The sequence below is a fragment of the Bufo bufo genome, chromosome 5 (assembly GCF_905171765.1).
Source record: "Bufo bufo chromosome 5, aBufBuf1.1, whole genome shotgun sequence".
NCBI lineage: Eukaryota > Metazoa > Chordata > Amphibia > Anura > Bufonidae > Bufo > Bufo bufo.
Window position 1 is genome coordinate 79420492 of NC_053393.1, and position 18667 is coordinate 79439158.

An 18667-nucleotide genomic window follows, 5' to 3' on the forward strand; every position below is an offset into this window, starting at 1 on the left:
AGTATGTCTGATTTTATAATTTGCCCTCAAAAACGGAGTATCAGAGAAATTCAGTGACCACAGGGAGGCTCCGCTGCTGGATTGCAGGGTGGTCATAACCAACGAGCAGTGTATGATGTGATGGAAAAATGAATCCAGCCGGCAAAGGAGGCAATATGGACAATCACAATACATTAGTAAGTGCCTTGTATTAACTTTCTCTACATGATAAATGCCATTTGCTGAAGTGACACAACCCCTTTAATGTCCGCATAAAAATTCAGCCACCGATCGCTCATCCGATTATCAGCCCATGTAAATAGGCCTTAAAAAAAATGGTGAAAATATGACCTGTTGGGGGTGCTTTGGACCGAAGTTTAAAAGCTCTAATCTAGGAGGTGTGCGTGTATGTGAGTAATTATTTGTCTACTCTTGTGAATATGTTTGTCATAGGATATGTGCATTGAGGTTTACGTACTTTGTCCTCTGCATCCACTCATGATGGTCCCTCATGTTCTAAATTTCCATCCATTTGTTTATGGGGATAATAGGAGGGTTGTGTTTCCTTATTTACTACACTACATAGATCTCATTTAAAGCAGTTGTCCACGATTGAAAAAAATGTGACTGATTTCTTCTAAAAACAGCTCCACACCTGTCTACTGTTTGTGCTTTGGAGCAGAACTGCAGCACTAGACACAACCCATTGCCAGAAGTGGAGCTGTTACTGGAAGAAAGAAGCAGTGTTTTTCTAATCTTGGAAAACATTAAAAGGATTGTCAAGGTTCTAGATATTGATGACCTGTCTTTAGGATAGGTAAAAAATATCAGATCATTGGGGGCCCCACACCCCCACCAATCTGGCTGCTAAGAACAGCTGGTGGTGTAGGTTGTTGGACCCCCACTGATCTGATATTGATGACCTAACCTGAGCTCAGGTCATTAATATCTACAACTGGTTAATGCCTTTAAAGAGGTTATCGAGGAATGGATAATTATTATTATTATTATTATTATTATTATTATTATTATAATAGAGCTGTACATATGATAAGGTGTGCACCTACATAATACAGAGAATTGCAATAAGCATGAACAAGAAGAGTTAAAACTGGTACAGCCCTGCCCGCAAGGGCTTACAATCTACTCCTCAGGATAAGTCATCATTATCACATTGGCAGGGGTTTGAGTCCCGGCACCCCCACTGATTAGCTGTTACAGGGAGCCCCCTCCCGGCAGCTTTCTGAGCGCAGCGCCGTGCATCGTATAGTGGCAGTGCTTGGTATTGCAGCTCAGCCCCATTCACTTCAGAGTTGCAACTAGGCAATGTGACCGATATACAGTGATGTCACATGGACTAGGAAGAGGGCACGGCGCTCACGGAGCTGATTAACGACTGTCCTGCTTGTCAAACCCCGCCAATCTTGTATTGATCACCGATTAAGGGCTCATGCACACGAACGTATTTTCTTTCCGTGTCCATTCCGGTTTTTTTTGCGCCCCGTATGCGTAACCATTCACTTCAATGGGTCTGCAAAAAAAACGGAAGTTACTCCGTGTGCATTCCGTTTCCGTATTTCTATTCCGCAAAAAAATAGAACATGTCCTATTATTGTCCGCATTACGGACAAGGATTGGACTGTTCTATTAGGGGCCAGCTGTTCCGTTCCACAAAATACGGAATGCACATGGATGTCATCCGTATTTTTTGCGGATCCGTTTTTTGCGGACCGCAAAATACATACGGTCGTGTGCATGAGCCCCAACTCCTTTAAGTTGGGGCATACCTGCTGCTCTATATGACAGCACAGGTTTATTAGCGGCATGCCACCTTTTTATCCATCATCTTGCATTGTTTGTAGTTTACGCCGCTATCAAGTCTTTAAACGCCCATAATAGTGTCATAAGTGCTCATAACATAGCTGTTACGGAACAGATCCTCGCTGGCTGACCATCTGCTCTGAATAAACACTAGACACTCGTTCTGCTGCAGTACGTCAGCATTTATCCATCGTAGAAAGCTCAGCATGACTTCCCTCTTGCCACCCACGTACAGTGAATCCTGCTGCTTGAGCGTTTCCCATCAGCACTTCCTCCCGGCAAAAGCATGACAATCATAGCTGATTCCTAATTGAGTCTGTGCACATGGCACATACACGGTAGTATATATTATTGCTGCAGGCGGGTGCCGATACTTACACACCTGAGGTATCCACAGTCACCCTGGTGGCTAAAAGTGAACTAATAGCATGCATCACGTTAGCGCCCTTCTCAGGGCTGCATTATGTTTTGCATCACACCTCGAGTATAATGTTATATTCACGAGGCTGATTAATTCATTCTGCTTTAGCTGCTCTTTTCCTCCAGCTCTTGTGTCGAAGTAAATAATTCATGTGCTGTATTAATATTAATAGTGGTCACGTTCCCTTGGGGGATCTAGCTTTAAATTCTTTGTTTGCTCCAGGAATATGTTAGTCCGCATCTGTGTTGTTTTACTATACAGTGTTAATTCCCTCCCACCTACGTGCTAAAAAGATTTTGGAAAGGAGTCGTACGCGTGTTCCAGTAACCGATCACTCAGAAGTATTGAATCGTGGAAAACAACCCTAAACTGTTTTCTCACATGGGAGGCATCGGGAAATAGGATTAACACTTCTACTCAAGTGAAGAATAAATGAGTCCAAGTAATCAGTGCCGCTTTTCTCCGCTTATGCTTGGTGGTTTGATGGCGTTGTCATTTTACTCTCAGTCTAGAGTACATAGATTCCTTAGTATTCAGCAAAAGCGTGCCGAGCACATGTGCCTGCTGTTAACCAGTTCAAGTCCAAGCCGTTTTCCCCGTTGACACAGCCAAGACCAGGCCACTTTCCTATTTTGTAAGGCCAAGACCAGGCAATTTCCCCTCTGACAAGGCCAAGAACAGACCATTTTCTCCTTTTAAAAAGGCCAAAACCAGAATATTTTCCCCTTTCTTAAGGCCAAGCCCAGGCCATTTTCCCATTTGGTAAGGCCAAGTCCAGGCAATTTCCCCTTTGACAAAGCCAAGACCAGACCATTTTTTTCATTTGACAAGGCCAAAACCAGGACATTTTCCTCTTTGGTAAGGTCAAGGCCAGGTTATTTGTCCATTTGGTAAGGCCAAGTCCTGGCAATTTTCCCTTTGACAAGGCCAAGACCAGACCATTTTTTCTTTTGACACAGCCAAGACCAGGCCATTTTCCCCTTTGGTAAGGCCAAGACCAGGCCATTTTACCGTTTGGTAAGGCCAAGTGCAGGCAATTTCCCCTTTGACAAAGCCAAGACCAGACCATTTTATCCTTTGACAAGGCCAAAACCAGGACATTTTCCCCTTTGGTAAGGCCAAGACCAGGCCATTTGTCCATTTGTTAAGGCCAAGTCCAGGCAATTTCTCCTTTGACAAAGCCAAGACCAGACCATTTTATCCTTTTGACAAGGCCAAAACCAGGACATTTTCCCCTTTGGTAAGGCCAAGACCAAGCCATTTGTCCATTTGGTAAGGCCAAGTCCAGGCAATTTCCCCTTCGACAAAGCCAAGACCAGACCATTTTTTCCTTTTGACAAGGCCAAGACCAGTTCATTTTTCCCACATAAGTGTAAAAGCTATAATGGTTTCTCTTTTAGTATTCAGATAATGTTTGTATACATTTTTAATGTCTTAATTTTTTTATATCGGGAAAATCTAAAGAAAAGCAAGTAAGGCCTTTTTCACACGAACGATATGGATTGTCCCAGGAAGCGTTCAGTGAAACTCGCACCATTTTGCAAGCAAGTTCCGTCTGTTTTGTCTGTGATTGCAGTGCAATCTGTTTTGATGCGTTTTTCACGTGCATAAAAAAACCCTGAAGGTTTACAAAAAAATTAAATTTTATCAACCATCAGTGAAAAATGGACTGCACTCGGACCACATTCGGATGCAATGAGCTTTTCCCTGAAGCCCCATTCACTTCTATAGGGCCAGGGCTGCGGGAAAAACACAGAATATAGGTCCCTTTTACACGAGCGAGTTTTCCATGCGGGTGTGATGTGTGAAGTGACCGCATAGCACCCGCACTGAATCCTGACACATTCATTTCTATGGGTCTGTGCACATGACGCATCAGTTCTGCGTTAGCTTGAGAATCACAGCGTGCTCTATATTCTGAGTTTTTCACGCAGCCCTGGCCCCGTAGAAGTGAATGGGGCTTCAATAAAAAACGCATTGCGTCCAGATTCAACTGGGCTGTATACGTGATGCTTACTGCGTATACACTGGCCCAGTTTTACTAATGTGTCTGCATCTTGACACTGTCTAAAACGGGAACAAATTGGCGCAGCTAAGGTTTTTATAGGTTGTTTGAAAAGGGGGATGTAGTTTAGCAGGAAGGGCGGTGCTTAATGAGGAAGGGGATGTGGTCTAATATGCACAATTTTGTGACCGTTTTAGCATAAATTTCTCTCTAAATGTAAGCCAACTAATAGTTGGTATAGAGTTAGTCAACAGTGTCTATCCTGCAACACATTTAGCTTCCAGCCTGAGCCCCTGTGATATATCCGGTGAAACTTTATGCCATGTATAGGATTAGTAAATCTGGGGCTGCGTGTACAGCATTTAGGAAGGCAGGGAAGGTAATAATGTATCTCTGAAGCTGCAGAGACGTCTCTGAGTTATATGTGGAGCGTTTCACATGGCAGTCATGGTAAAATACCTGCTGGAGGAAGGTCTGACCAAGAGGCCCATGCAGCTAGATGCTGGAGTAGACTTCAGTTATATTTTTCACCAGTTTTCTGGTTTATAGTAAATGTGTTAGGCCGATATGGTCCCTTTCCCTTCCGCTTAGCTCCCCTCGGCTTCTGTAAGGTTCACTAACCCAAGAGTGGACACAGGTTAATAGGCACACAATATATGTTAAAGAATAACCCCACCTTAATCATTGACGGCATAGCCACAGGATACATTGGACCTCTCTCTTGGATCTTCACATCTGTGCAGTGCTCGCATCTCCCCATAACTGGTGTAGACTTTAATAGGGGAAGACACAAGTGTGAAGAAGTGGTGTCTGACTCTGTCCAGTCAGTGCTGCTGGTGTTGGACTGTGCAGGGACATCCCCCCCCCCCCAACTGGTAACACCCATCTGTAACTTTACTACAAGCTGCTTGCAGTAGAAATAGAACTTCTAGTAGAAATAACAGATGAATGGTACAATGTAGAGCCATAAGAATAGATGCTTCAGAACTGTTATTACATGGGGAACACAAGTAGATATTAAAACAGACATGTCCAGAGAGGTGACCGTTCCTCTTCGTCTTAATTCAGCCTCGACTATTTCCAGAACTCCCATAAGAATTTATAGCACAGTTGCATGCATACCCGACCGGCTCGGTTCAGTTCTTGTGATCGGTGGCGGTTCCAGCGTTAGGACCCCCACCGATCTAATAGTTACCCTCTATCCTGTGGTTAGAGGCATAACTTCATATAACCGGAATACTCCTTTAAGTTGGAAAAAGTTTAGATTTTCATTTTAGGCCATATTGCCCTGCCATACCCTGGAGCGTCTATGTTTTTGATGACGGTATAGGAAATGGTATCTGTAATCACTGATTAGGGGATCCTTCTGGCTTCTCATTTAAGCTTTTTCTGTTTATTATACAGTATGGCGAGTATTTATTCTCATGTGTGCTATCTGCTGTGGACTCCTTACAAGTATTTACCTATGTTATATAGCGGTGTAATATGTACAGTCCATATTAATTTTTTTTTGTTCTTCCTGAGTTTGTAATATTGATGACCTATCCTCAGGATAGGTCTGTGATGGCTAAACTCCAGTACTCCATCTGTGGTAGAACTACGACTCCCAAGATGCACACTTGCTTGGCTGTTCTCAGAACTCCATAGAAATGAATGGAGCATGCTGGGAGTCGTAGTTTCACCGCAGCTGGAGTGCCGGAGGTCAGCGATCCCTTCGACAGGTCATCAATATCAGGGTCCGACACCCGGAAATCCCTCCGATCAGCTGGTTGAAGAGAAGGCAGCACTCCATGCCAGTGCAGCCTTCCCTTCATTGTTTACCTGCTCGCCGTCGACATCACAGCGGTGAGCCGGTGTAATTACAAGAGGCTATCCCATTTACTTCTATGGGGCGGTTCTGTATTATACACTTGAATAGGAACGAGCCATCCCATAGAAGTGAATGGTGACGACTTCTTGTAATTGCACCTGCTCACCGCTGCGATGTTGACGGCAAGCAGGTAAAAAATAGAGGGAAGGCTGCGCTCGCACAGAAGCTTCTCTTTAACCAGCTGATCGGCAGGGGTGCCGGGCGTTGGACCCCCACCTGTCTGATATTGATGACCTATCCTGAGGATTGGTCATCAATATTAAAATCCCGGAAAACCCCTTTAAGCACCAAGCCCAAAGTCAATGATATCTCCCAAATAGTACATTTCTGTCGCTGCCTAAGCTGGCAGCTTTCTCCGCAGCACTGTCTTTGCTTTTCTTTGACATGTCTTCACATGTCTGTCTTCCTCCAGAGACTGGAGTTAACTTTGGAAGGAAATGTTGAATTTGGGTTTGTAAGGTTTTTTGAGGGCAGTCATTTACATTAGCCAAACCTGTAAGATCTGTAATTCTCATGAGAATACTGGGGATTAACCCTGACTGGCAGAGACCGTGCTCTAGCTTTTTTAGGCAGGTTACAATGGTGGGTGGGGGGGGGCGGGCGGGAGCGTTCCTCCAAAGAGTCCTATTTTTGGCAATGCTTGAATAGAGCCATATTACAGAGGCGTTAATAAGCCCTTAATTGGTATTTCCACCTTGAGGACAATTTATATATAGAATTAAAAGCCCTCTCCTGGCAAGACTTAGGCTACTTTCACACTCGTGTTTTGTGCGGATCCGTCATGGACGGATCCGTTCAGATAATATAACAGTCTGCATCCGTTCTGAATGTATCTGTTTGTATTATCTAGACCAGGGATCAGCAACCTTCGGCACTCCAGCTGTTGTGAAACTACAATTCCCAGCATGCTTCATTCATTTCTATGAGAGTTCTTAGAAGAGCAGAACAAGTATGCATGCTGGGAGTTGTAGTTTCACAACAGCTGGAGTGCCGGAGGTTGCCTACCCCTGATCTATAACATAGCCAAGACGGATCCGTCTTGAACACCATTGAAAGTCAATGGAGGATCTGTCCCCATTGACTTACATTGTGTGTCAGGACGGATCCATTTGATCAGTTTGACACCAAAACGCTGCTTGTGTCTGATGAGTCTCCAGAGCGGAATGGAGACGGAACGGAGGCAAACTGATGCATTCTGAGCGGATCCTTTTCCATTCAGAATGCATTAGAATGTAAACTGATCCATTTTGGACCCCTTGTGAGAGCCCTGAACGGATCTGACAAACGGGAAGCCAAAACGCGAGTGTGAAAGTAGCCTAAGACTGTTTTATGCAGAGTATGTAGGTCTTGATAGGACACAGAGATGTCTTGTCCCCCCACCCTAAACTCTGTACAAGACAGAGCACAGTCTATCAGTTGCGTCTGTAGGGTTGCTTTAATCTAAAGAAAAGTGAGTCGTTTTGGAAATAAATTGCATCACATATCTTGTACTAGTAGTGTAAGAGCCTGCTTTATATTCCAGAGCTGTAATCACAATAGTGCTGATGGGTAAAGATAACATCATACTGTCTAGTGGGACAGGTAAAGGGGTGTGCACTCCTGAGACATTGGTGGTGTTGTAGAAATATTTGTAGTTGTAATCCGCTCGCATCAAACTTTGTGTAAGGAAAGGTAAATCCCTATTTCCTCAACCGCAGTCGGGGTCAGACACAGGTGTTACCATCTTGAATTCTTCTGAGCAACTCCTCCTTCCCCCTGCCCAGTCTGTTTCTTTTATTTACTCACAAAAGGTGTAAAAGGGGCTGGCCCACAACAAGGATACAGGAAGTGATGACATACAGGAAGTGATGACATACAGGAAGTGAGACTTGTCAAAGGACAGGAGAGGGCATCAACGTGGCTGGACACTGCAATGCACACACCCCATCCCTGTATAATGAAGGATGAGTCATGTCCATTGTCTGATCAGCCAGGTGGCTGCCCATCCCCCACCACTGTCAGCATGGATCCCATTCAATACTGCTCAAAGCGACCAGTATCTAGTGAAGATCATTCTACTGGTTCTTATAGGTTTGAGACTATCTGCGAGACATTGCTACGGCTATTGTCAGTATACGGTACGAGTATACCGACAAGGCAGATATGCATGTCTTAAAAGCAGATATGTATCCAGAAAGGGATAGCGAAGCCGCATGTATAGACATTTGAAGGGAAGAAGCCCAGTGCAGATGAACGGTAGTAGTTATTGGCCTAATTGGATCATGACTAATGTGTCTCCTATTTTACAAGGTTTATTAACGTCTGTTTGTGATTCAAGAATATTTTTTTTTTCTAATTTATCTAGGAAATGCAACATCTCCCCAAGCACCGCGGCCTTCCTTCATGGATTACTTTGATAAGCAAGACTCTAAAAACAAACCTCACGAGAACCACAACCAGAATGTCCATGATCAGTACCACATATCCAAGAATGTATTCCCCGACAACTGGAAGGTTCCTCCTGATGGCGATTTCGACTTTGTGAGTAACTACAGTCTATTACTTTTGGTTTAAGAATCTCATTCACAGGTTAATTCAGCTGTGGGTAGTTCAATAGTGAAATGCTGGATCAAAAAGGGCAATTTCATATGAGTGTATTTAGTCGGTTAAATACGTTGTGTGTGACAGCAGTATTTTCCGGACTGAATGCTGCTCCTGTAACAGAAATTTGGGGTATTATAAACGATTCATAATTCTGTGTGTTCCTGTCCGGCCTTGGCTGTACTGAATTGTACTGACAGCATTATTTTCATACAGTTCAGTACAGCTGAGGTCCGGGCTGGAATACACGGTATTATAAATCATTGTAATGCTGTGAGTTTGTGGCTTGGAGGCAGCATTTAGTCCGGGAAATACTGCTGTCACACGGAGCATATTTCAGACTGAATGCGCTTATGTGAAATTTGTTTGGTAGATTACTGAGTGCAGTCTGGACCATTCAGCGTTAAAGGGAACCAGTCATCAACTTTATACTAACCTCATTGAGGGCAGCATAAAGTAGTGACAGAAATGCTGATGTCAGCGGTGTGTCCCTCATGAGCTAAAAGTAAGTGGTTGCTGAGAACCAGCATCATAATCATTACAGCCCAGGCTTTGAGAAGAGTCAAATCTACCTGAGAAGAGTCCTGGTTATTATAATCTCCTGCTCTCTCACCATCTGCTGATGATTGGCAGTTCTCTCCTAGAGGGAAAGGGAGAAAACTAGGTATTAGACTGTCAGTCATCAGCAGGAGAGCAGGAATTCATGAATAACCAGGACTCTTCTCAGGTGGCCGGGACTCTTTTCCAGGATCAGTCTGCAAGGATTGCGATGTTGGTTATCTGCAACCACTTACTTTTAACTTTTAAATGACAGACCGCTGAAATCAACTCACCTGTCCCTACTTTATTCCGGCCTTAGTATGGGCAGCATAAAGTTGATGACAGGTTCCCTTTAAAGGGTCTTTGCCATCAGAAGCTTTAACTTAAGATAAGTGCAAGTCCGCTGAGCTGGTTTGTGCAGTAGCATGCAATGCACTGTGCGTCATGTCCTTGCTTAGACCCAGTTGTTTTCTTAAAACCCTTGTTGAGCAGCTCCAGCCGACGTCCAGCTCTGGAGTCCACGCAATGCAGTTGGTAAGCTCTAGAGTCAAACGTTTCATGAGCTCCGGCTCTGCTCGCCCCCACTTCCGCTGAATGTCAGCTTTCTTTCTATCTCATTATAGGAATACCGCTGTCACAGTCTGTGTCACCAGTTAGGGCAGCTAATACTTGTGACAGGCTCCTGCCCCCTAGCCTCTCATGAGTGACAGCGGTAACTTTCCGTTATTGGTGAGGCAGAGGTCTCATGAGATTAGATTCATAATCTGCCTGCTGTATTGTGTAATTATGCTGGATTGGCCTGTGAATGTAGTGCGTCTTGGGGGGCAGCTGATAGTGTCCCGGGAGAAGGGTTTTCTGCAGCACAAAATCTTCATGGTTTCTGGTGGAAATCCACCGCTGGAAAAACCGCCCCAAATAGTGAGTTTTATTGCTGTTTTCATTGCAGAAATGCTTCTTCACTTCTGCATTGCAAAGTGTGAAATATGCAATGAAAATCCGCAGCATTAATTGGCATCCTGCAAATTTCTAATCTGAACCTCAGGTCAATTTCTCCTGTGGATTTTTCTCTGCAATTGAGTGCTGCTACAGAAAATGTCCAGGGTATCTCCTACATGTGAACATAGCCCATATGTCAAAGTCATTTCACAATGCAAGATTTTTAAAGGGCATCTGTCAGCAGATTTGTCCCTATGACACTGGCTGACCTGTTACATGTGCACTTGGCAGCTGAAGACATCTGTGTTGGTCCCATGTTCATATGTGCTCGCATTGCTGAGAAAAATTATGTTTTAATATATGCAAATTAGCCCCTAGGAGCAACAGGGCCGTTGCTGTTACACCTAGAAGCTCTGCTCTCTCTGCAACTACCATGCCCTCTGCACTTTAATTGACAGGGCCAGACAGTGAAAACGTGATCACCCCTGGCCCTGACTTTTCCTAAAGTCAATCAAAGTGCAGAGGGAGCTGAGCCTCTAGGTGTAACGGTAACGCCCCTGTTGCTCCTAAAGGCTCATTTGCATATAATAAGACATCATTTTTCTCAGCAATGCGGGCACATATGAACATGGGACCAACACAGATGCCTTCAGCTGCCAAGTGCACATGTAACAGGTCAGACAGTGTCATAGGTATAAACCTGTTGACAGATTCCCTTTAATATTCTTGATAATTGGAGAGTTCAGTCATATTTATTTTATTTTTATCCCCGCTATACTCTCACTTCATATAAAATGTGTCTAGTGATTATTCCTGACTCCTAATGTGTCAATGTAGGATCTCCAGCATGGTCACCTCCTATATTGACAGTCCATGTACCCATAAAAGAGTCCCTGTCTCCCTGCCGGGGGTCGTCTGCATTGGTGCTTCAGCCACATGTTCGTATTACATGTTTATCCCTGAAGTCTTCTGCCCTCTGTCTTGTGTTCCTCGCAGCGTCTTATAGTCCCTGGTTATGTGCTGTAATGTTTTAGTGAGTATAGACTTCTGGCAGTATGAGAGGCAACATCTGTAAGTGAAAATAGTTTTTTCCATGAGAGGGGCACTTTGCACATATTAAATTGTCCATAAATATTTCAAACCGCTGCCATACTGCCTATGAAACATTTATGAGAACTTTACATAATGCAGAGATTATTAATTTACATTAACCTTTCTTGTATGAAGTGCATGGTGTACAGAAGATCTGAAAAATAACTAGAGGAGAAGATAGACATGTAACCGGGCACCGCCTTTGACTGCTTAGATTCTCATTTTGCACCCAAAGCTGTCATCGCACAGATTCTACACGTGGCAGGAAAAAGATTTTTTGTGTCCCCTGATCTGCTGTTTAAAGGGAACCTGTCACCATGAAAATGCTGTGTAATCTGCCAGCAGCATGCTATAGAGCAGGAGGAGACTGATATACAGTTGTATGGGAAATTATTCTTCAAAGCTTATAATTTTATACATTTATATTCCTGCTCATTCTGAGCTTTGAAGTCCAAGCGGCGATCCTATCAGTGATTGACCACTATCTCTGTATACACAGTCATAGAGGGAGGGCTGTCAATCACTGATAGGACCGTCTCCTCATAGAGGAAGGCTGTCAATCACTGATGGGACCGTCTCCTCATAGAGGAAGGCTGTCAATCACTGATAGGACCGTCTCCTCATAGGGGGAAGGCTGTCAATCACTGATGGGACCGTCTCCTCATAGAGGAAGGCTGTCAATCACTGATAGGACCGTCTCCTCATAGGGGGAAGGCTGTCAATCACTGATGGGACCGTCTCCTCATAGAGGAAGGCTGTCAATCACTGATAGGACCGTCTCCTCATAGGGGGAAGGCTGTCAATCACTGATAGGACCACCTCCTCATAGAGGGAGGGCTGTCAATCACTGATGGGACCGTCTCCTCATAGAGGAAGGCTGTCAATCACTGATGGGACCGTCTCCTCATAGAGGAAGGCTGTCAATCACTGATAGGACCGTCTCCTCATAGGGGGAAGGCTGTCAATCACTGATAGGACCACCTCCTCATAGAGGGAGGGCTGTCAATCACTGATGGGACCGTCTCCTCATAGAGGAAGGCTGTCAATCACTGATGGGACCGTCTCCTCATAGAGGAAGGCTGTCAATCACTGATAGGACCGTCTCCTCATAGGGGGAAGGCTGTCAATCACTGATAGGACCACCTCCTCATAGAGGGAGGGCTGTCAATCACTGATGGGACCGTCTCCTCATAGAGGAAGGCTGTCAATCACTGATGGGACCGTCTCCTCATAGAGGAAGGCTGTCAATCACTGATAGGACCGTCTCCTCATAGGGGGAAGGCTGTCAATCACTGATAGGACCACCTCCTCATAGAGGGAGGGCTGTCAATCACTGATGGGACCGTCTCCTCATAGAGGAAGGCTGTCAATCACTGATGGGACCGTCTCCTCATAGAGGAAGGCTGTCAATCACTGATAGGACCGTCTCCTCATAGAGGGAAGGCTGTCAATCCCTGATGGGACCGTCTCCTCATAGAGGAAGGCTGTCAATCACTGATGGGATCGTCTCCTCATAGAGGGAAGGCTGTCAATCACTGATGGGATCGTCTCCTCATAGAGGGAAGGCTGTCAATCACTGATGGGATCGTCTCCTCATAGAGTGAAGGCTGTCAATCACTGATAGGACCATCTCATCATAGAGGGAGGGCTGTCAATCACAGATAGGACCATCTCATCATAGGGGGAGGGCTGTCAATCACTGATAGGACCGTCTCCTCATAGAGGGAAGGCTGTCAATCACTGATAGGACCGCCTCCTCATAGAGGGAGGGCTGTCAATCACTGATAGGACCGTCTCCTCATAGAGGGAAGGCTGTCAATCACTGATAGGACCGCCTCCTCATAGAGGGAAGGCTGTCAATCACTGATAGGACCGTCTCCTCATAGAGGGAAGGCTGTCAATCACTGATAGGACCGCCTCCTCATAGAGGGAGGGCTGTCAATCACTGATAGGACCGTCTCCTCATAGAGGAAGGCTGTCAATCACTGATAGGACCGCTCCTCATAGAGGGAAGGCTGTCAATCACTGATAGGACCGTCTCCTCATAGAGGGAAGGCTGTCAATCACTGATAGGACCGCTCCTCATAGAGGGAGGGCTGTCAATCACTGATAGGACCGTCTCCTCATAGAGGGAAGGCTGTCAATCACTGATAGGACCGCCTCCTCATAGAGGGAGGGCTGTCAATCACTGATAGGACCGTCTCCTCATAGAGGGAAGGCTGTCAATCACTGATAGGACCGTCTCCTCATAGAGGAAGGCTGTCAATCACTGATAGGACCGTCTCCTCATAGAGGGAAGGCTGTCAATCACTGATAGGACCGTCTCCTCATAGAGGGAAGGCTGTCAATCACTGATAGGACCGTCTCCTCATAGAGGGAAGGCTGTCAATCACTGATAGGACCGCCTCCTCATAGAGGGAGGGCTGTCAATCACTGATAGGACCGTCTCCTCATAGAGGGAAGGCTGTCAATCACTGATAGGACCGTCTCCTCATAGAGGAAGGCTGTCAATCACTGATAGGACCGTCTCCTCATAGAGGGAAGGTTGTCAATCACTGATAGGACCGCTCCTCATAGAGGGAAGGCTGTCACTTACTGATAGGACCGTCTCCTCATAGAGGGAAGGCTGTCAATCACTGATAGGACCGCTCCTCATAGAGGGAAGGCTGTCAATGAGGACTAAACAGACTCGTTTTTCCGGCATTGAGATCCTCTGCCTGATCTCAATACCGGAAAGCACAACGCAAGTGTAAAAGTAGCCTTAGAGCTTCTCTTTGATGGCTGTTCCTCACAGTGCTTCTTCCATGTGTTCTTTTCAGTTGGATACAGGCCCACCATTAATCCTGACCCCAAGGTCTTGGATAAAATTTAGTATTTATGTCTTTAGGCCTCATGCACATGACCGTGCTGTGTTTTTATGGTCTGCAAAACACGGATGCCACCCGTGTGCGTTCTGCAATTTACGGAACGTGCACCCATAATAGAAATGCCTATTCTTGTTTGCAAAACGGACAAGAATAGGACATGTTGTATTTTTTTTTGTGGGGCCACAGAACGGAGCAACGGATGCGGACAGCACATAGAGTGCTGTCCGCATCTTTTGCGGCCCTATTATTATTATTATTAATCTTTTATTTATATAGCTCCAACATATTCCGCAGCGCCTTATTGAAGTGAATGGGTCTGCATCCAACCAAAACAAGGTTCGTGTGCACGAGGCCTTATCCAGTATTCCCAGGTTATGGAGGCGATTAAAGACATGATCAGATATTTGTTTTTTAGGTTCTTTGCATATAATTTTTACCTTGTAGAAATCTTCCCTGGACGACAAGTCGTCTGTTTCATCTCCTATATTGCAGGCAATAACCTCGCAATAATGTGCTGTTAAAATGTAAAGTTGCTTGTGAGCCCGAGGGATTTCCGTATCTGGAACGATTGAATCAATTCGTTTTAGCTGCAGCAAATGGGAAAAAAAAGCTAAAATAAAAAAATTAAATAAAATGACACTGTGTTATATCAGTTCCTTCAGCACAAGAGGCGCCCCATGTGGAATGAAAATCTGTTTATTGCAGAAACACCAGTGTAATGATTTCTGTCACTTTGATGGAACTATTTCCAGGCGGCCATGGTTTCCAGATTGTTTGGCAGAAGACATCTTTGCCATTTTTCTTCTTCTTCAGTAAAGCTTCCTGTTTTAAGTCCACAAATTTCGAAGTCCTCTCTAAACATTCTGGAAAAGTAACAAAACTTGAAAGCGCCATCTGCGAAGCGAGAGAGAACATTTCAGCGGTTTAATGAGCAGAGGAAATAAATTGGAAACACGGGCGACTGTGAAACACAGGAGTTGTGACCTTAAGCTGAGGTTGCCACACAGGGATGCGATCTTCCCATGGAATGTGCACCATGGCGGCTACTGGTAACATAGCATGTGGAGATGTTACTGCGCTGCGTAATTAATAGCATGGCCGCTTCTTGGCCTGGATACAGCGCAAATCTGCCTTCTGTCTTGAGTTTACTCAAGTTTAATTGCTTGCCATCATTTTTTCCACTTCGTTGATTTTTTTGTTTCCATGTAGCTTTGTTCAGATCATTAATATAAATATTCTGAAAGACTACGCACCCGTGTGCAATTAGTCAGCAATCATATTTACCGCGGTAGGATTTGTGCCCTGCGCTTACGCTTTTGCGTTCACTGTATGGGCCTCATACGTTTTGTTACGCAGATAAGGATTGCGCACATCAACCTTGGAGACTCCGCTCAGGGAGTCCGACGCAGATTCTGTCAAAAAGAGACGCCGGAAAAGTTCTGCATGGAGGAAGTTCTGTCCACTAAAAAAAAAGCGTCTCCCCGAATGGAAACCGAATGGACACGTTATAGTCAGTGGTATCCACTTGGTTGAGCTGTAATATCTGCCAAATGTGGCACTTCCCTCTAAAGCAGCAGAACCACAGAAATTGGTAGCGCTGATTTGAAACAAGCTTATCTGGTATGTTTTTATGACACAGTGCCTTGAAAAAGTATTCATACCCCTTGAACTTTTACGTATTTTTTACGTTACACCCGCAACCTTAAATTTATGCAAGAATAACTATACATATAAGTTATCGCCGGATTCATACTGACCTGTGGAATGAAAGTAACTGGTCAGTTTTATTGCACATCGAACGCTGTAAATAAAATAAAAAACTGAAAAAAAGCAATTCTGCCATAGTTTTACATTTCCATCCCATTTGGAATTTTTATTTCTGCTTCCCACGACATGATATGCAAAATTAAATGGTGGCACTGGAAAGTACAACTTGTCCTGCAAAAAACAAGCCCCCGTGCGGCTGTGTGAACGAGAAAATAAAAAAACTTATGGCTCTGGGAAGGCAGGGAGGGCAAAACGAAAAATCAAGCACCTCCGGGGTAGACAGTGTTAAACAAAAAAAAAAAAAAAGGATAAAATCCTGCAGTTTTTGCACTGGCCACTATGTCTAATAATAGGTGCCACTTTTTGGTCTGTGCAGGTCACTTTACTGCAGTTACCTGCTTATCTGTCATTCTAATCCTGCCTGTAATGATATCACCTCTGTGTACAGATAAGACAGGATCCACCATTCACAATAGGTGATTGTCAGAGCTTATCTATTCTTTCCTTGTACAATGACCCCTGCACAGGTCACACAGCAAGCATGCCCAGAAAACTCTCCCATAGAACTCAATAGGGTCCCCTCCTTATCATAGTGTCTATGGACCACGCGGCTGCCGTAAAGCCATGTTCTTAATCCTTTCTAAATGCGAAGAACAGCTCAGGCAAAATTTCTTTCAATTTCTTTAAATGTAGATACTGACATGGAAAAAAAAACGCTCAACAATAATTTTCATACGACCTTCCCTTTTAAAATGTGGTTGGGTTAAAAAAAAAATTAAATAATGATATTGTCTGTCCTTTATTGTCTTCTGTATAAGGACAATAGATGAGCCTAGTGAGCCTGAAACAGAGCAACATTTTATTCCTAAATTAGACTTTACGGCTCGACTTGTACCAAATGTATGTTACAGTAATTATGTCATTTTAAGGAAATATGGAGAATATGCAGCAGCTGCTCCAAACCAGCAGCAGATCAAACCTCTGGGTAATAAATGGTCCGGAAGCCTGCAGCTTCGCAGAATATTCCATTGTCTGCTTTGGCCGGAACCGACAAGCCTATATAGTCTGCTGACCCGATCTGTCTGTATGGCTATTATACAGAGTTGGCAGCCACATTGGGTCATAATTTATACGCGCTGCAAGAACTTAATCCTTGTCAGAAGGGTCTTCTGGCTCTCGTATTAAACTACTGGTTTATGTAGACTTTTGAGAACATTGAAGTGGTGCTGATTAAGAGGAACACACGGCTCAATGTGCTGCTATATTAAAGGGGTTGTCTCACTAAAGCATTTATGTAGAGAAAGTTAATACACTTGCTAATGTATTCTGATTGTCCCTATTGCTTCCTTTGCTGGATTGATTCATTTTTCCATCACAGTATACACTGCTCGTATCCATGGTTACGACCACCCTGAAATCCAGCAGCGGTGGCCGTGCTTGTACACTATAGGAAAATGCACCAGCCTGTGTGCGCTTCCCAGCTGGCACTCCTAGAGCGTGCACGCACAGCCACCGCTGATGGATTGCAGAGTGGTCGTAACCATGGATACGAGCAGTGTATAATGTGATGGAGAAATGAATCCAGCCAGCAGAGAAAGCAATATGGACAATCACAATACATTAGTAAGTGTCTTGTATTAACTTTGTCTACATGGTAAATGCAATTTGCTGAAATGACACTACCCCTTTAAGTAAAGCTGGATTTGACATGTTTTATTCTTGAGCCCACGGTAGATATTAACCTTGGAATGGACAGGTATGTAGGACATTCGGGATGAATCTTCTATAGAACTACCAGGCAATTCATTTTTACAGTAAAAGTATTAGTGACACTGAAATCCTTTAATTCCAAGCACCAGATTTTTAGCGATCTGTTATTACCATTACGTGATAATATATGAAATAATGGCTCCGATTTACTAACAACCTGTCTTATAAAGTGGTGCAAATTGGTGCATCTAAGATTTCTACACTTTTTCCCGAGATGCTCAACAGGCGGTGGGGTATAGAAGAAAGGGCGCGCTGAGATGCACCATTTTGTGCCACAATTCTGGCATTAAAGGGAACTTGTCATCAGGATTTTGTGTATAGAGCTGAGAACATGGGTTGCTAGATGGCTGCTGGCACATCCGCAATACCCAGTGCCCATAGCTCTGTGTGCTTTTATTGTGGAAAAAAAACTATTTGATCCATATGCAAATTACCCTGAGATGAGTCCTGTACGTTAGAGGAGTCCAGCATGAAGGAGCCCAGCACCGCCCCACGTCCTCCGAATCTCCTTCTTGCTCCCCAACGTCAGAAAGCCAGAGCACTGTAATCTCGCGATGCGCGAGCTAGCGCTTGTGCAGTGTCATCATAATGTTCCTTCCCTGTGCTGGCATCAGCCTCAGAGAAGGAAAGTAGCCTAAGGCCTCATGCACACGACCGTTGTTGTGTTCCGTGTCCGTTCCATTTTCCGTGATTTTCTGCGGACCCATTGACTTTCAATGGGTCCGTTGAAAACTCTGATAGTGCACCGTTTGTCATCCGTGTTTGTGATCCGTGTTTCCAGTCCGTCCAAAAAAATAGGACCTGTCCTATTTTTTTCACGGACAACGGTTCGCGGACCCATTCAAGTCAATGGGTCCGTGAAAAAACACGGAGGCACACAAGATTGTCATCCGCGTCCGTTTTTTCCCTATCATTTGCAAGGCAAACTTGACTTAGATTTTTTTTCACTTTCCTTCATGTCTGGTGATCCTCCAAAAATCAAGGAAGACAAAAACGGAAACAGATCACTGAACAACGGA

General features: G+C 44.5%; 1 protein-coding gene across 1 annotated transcript in view; it reads left to right on the plus strand.

Moving 5' to 3' along the window:
• Positions 1-18667, plus strand: part of STK3 (serine/threonine kinase 3) — a 234541-nt gene that overhangs the window by 148615 nt on the left and 67259 nt on the right. The window contains exon 10 of the mRNA XM_040432421.1: positions 8441-8616. Within this exon, the coding sequence (XP_040288355.1) occupies positions 8441-8616 (176 nt within the window). The remainder of the gene's footprint in view (positions 1-8440; positions 8617-18667) is intronic.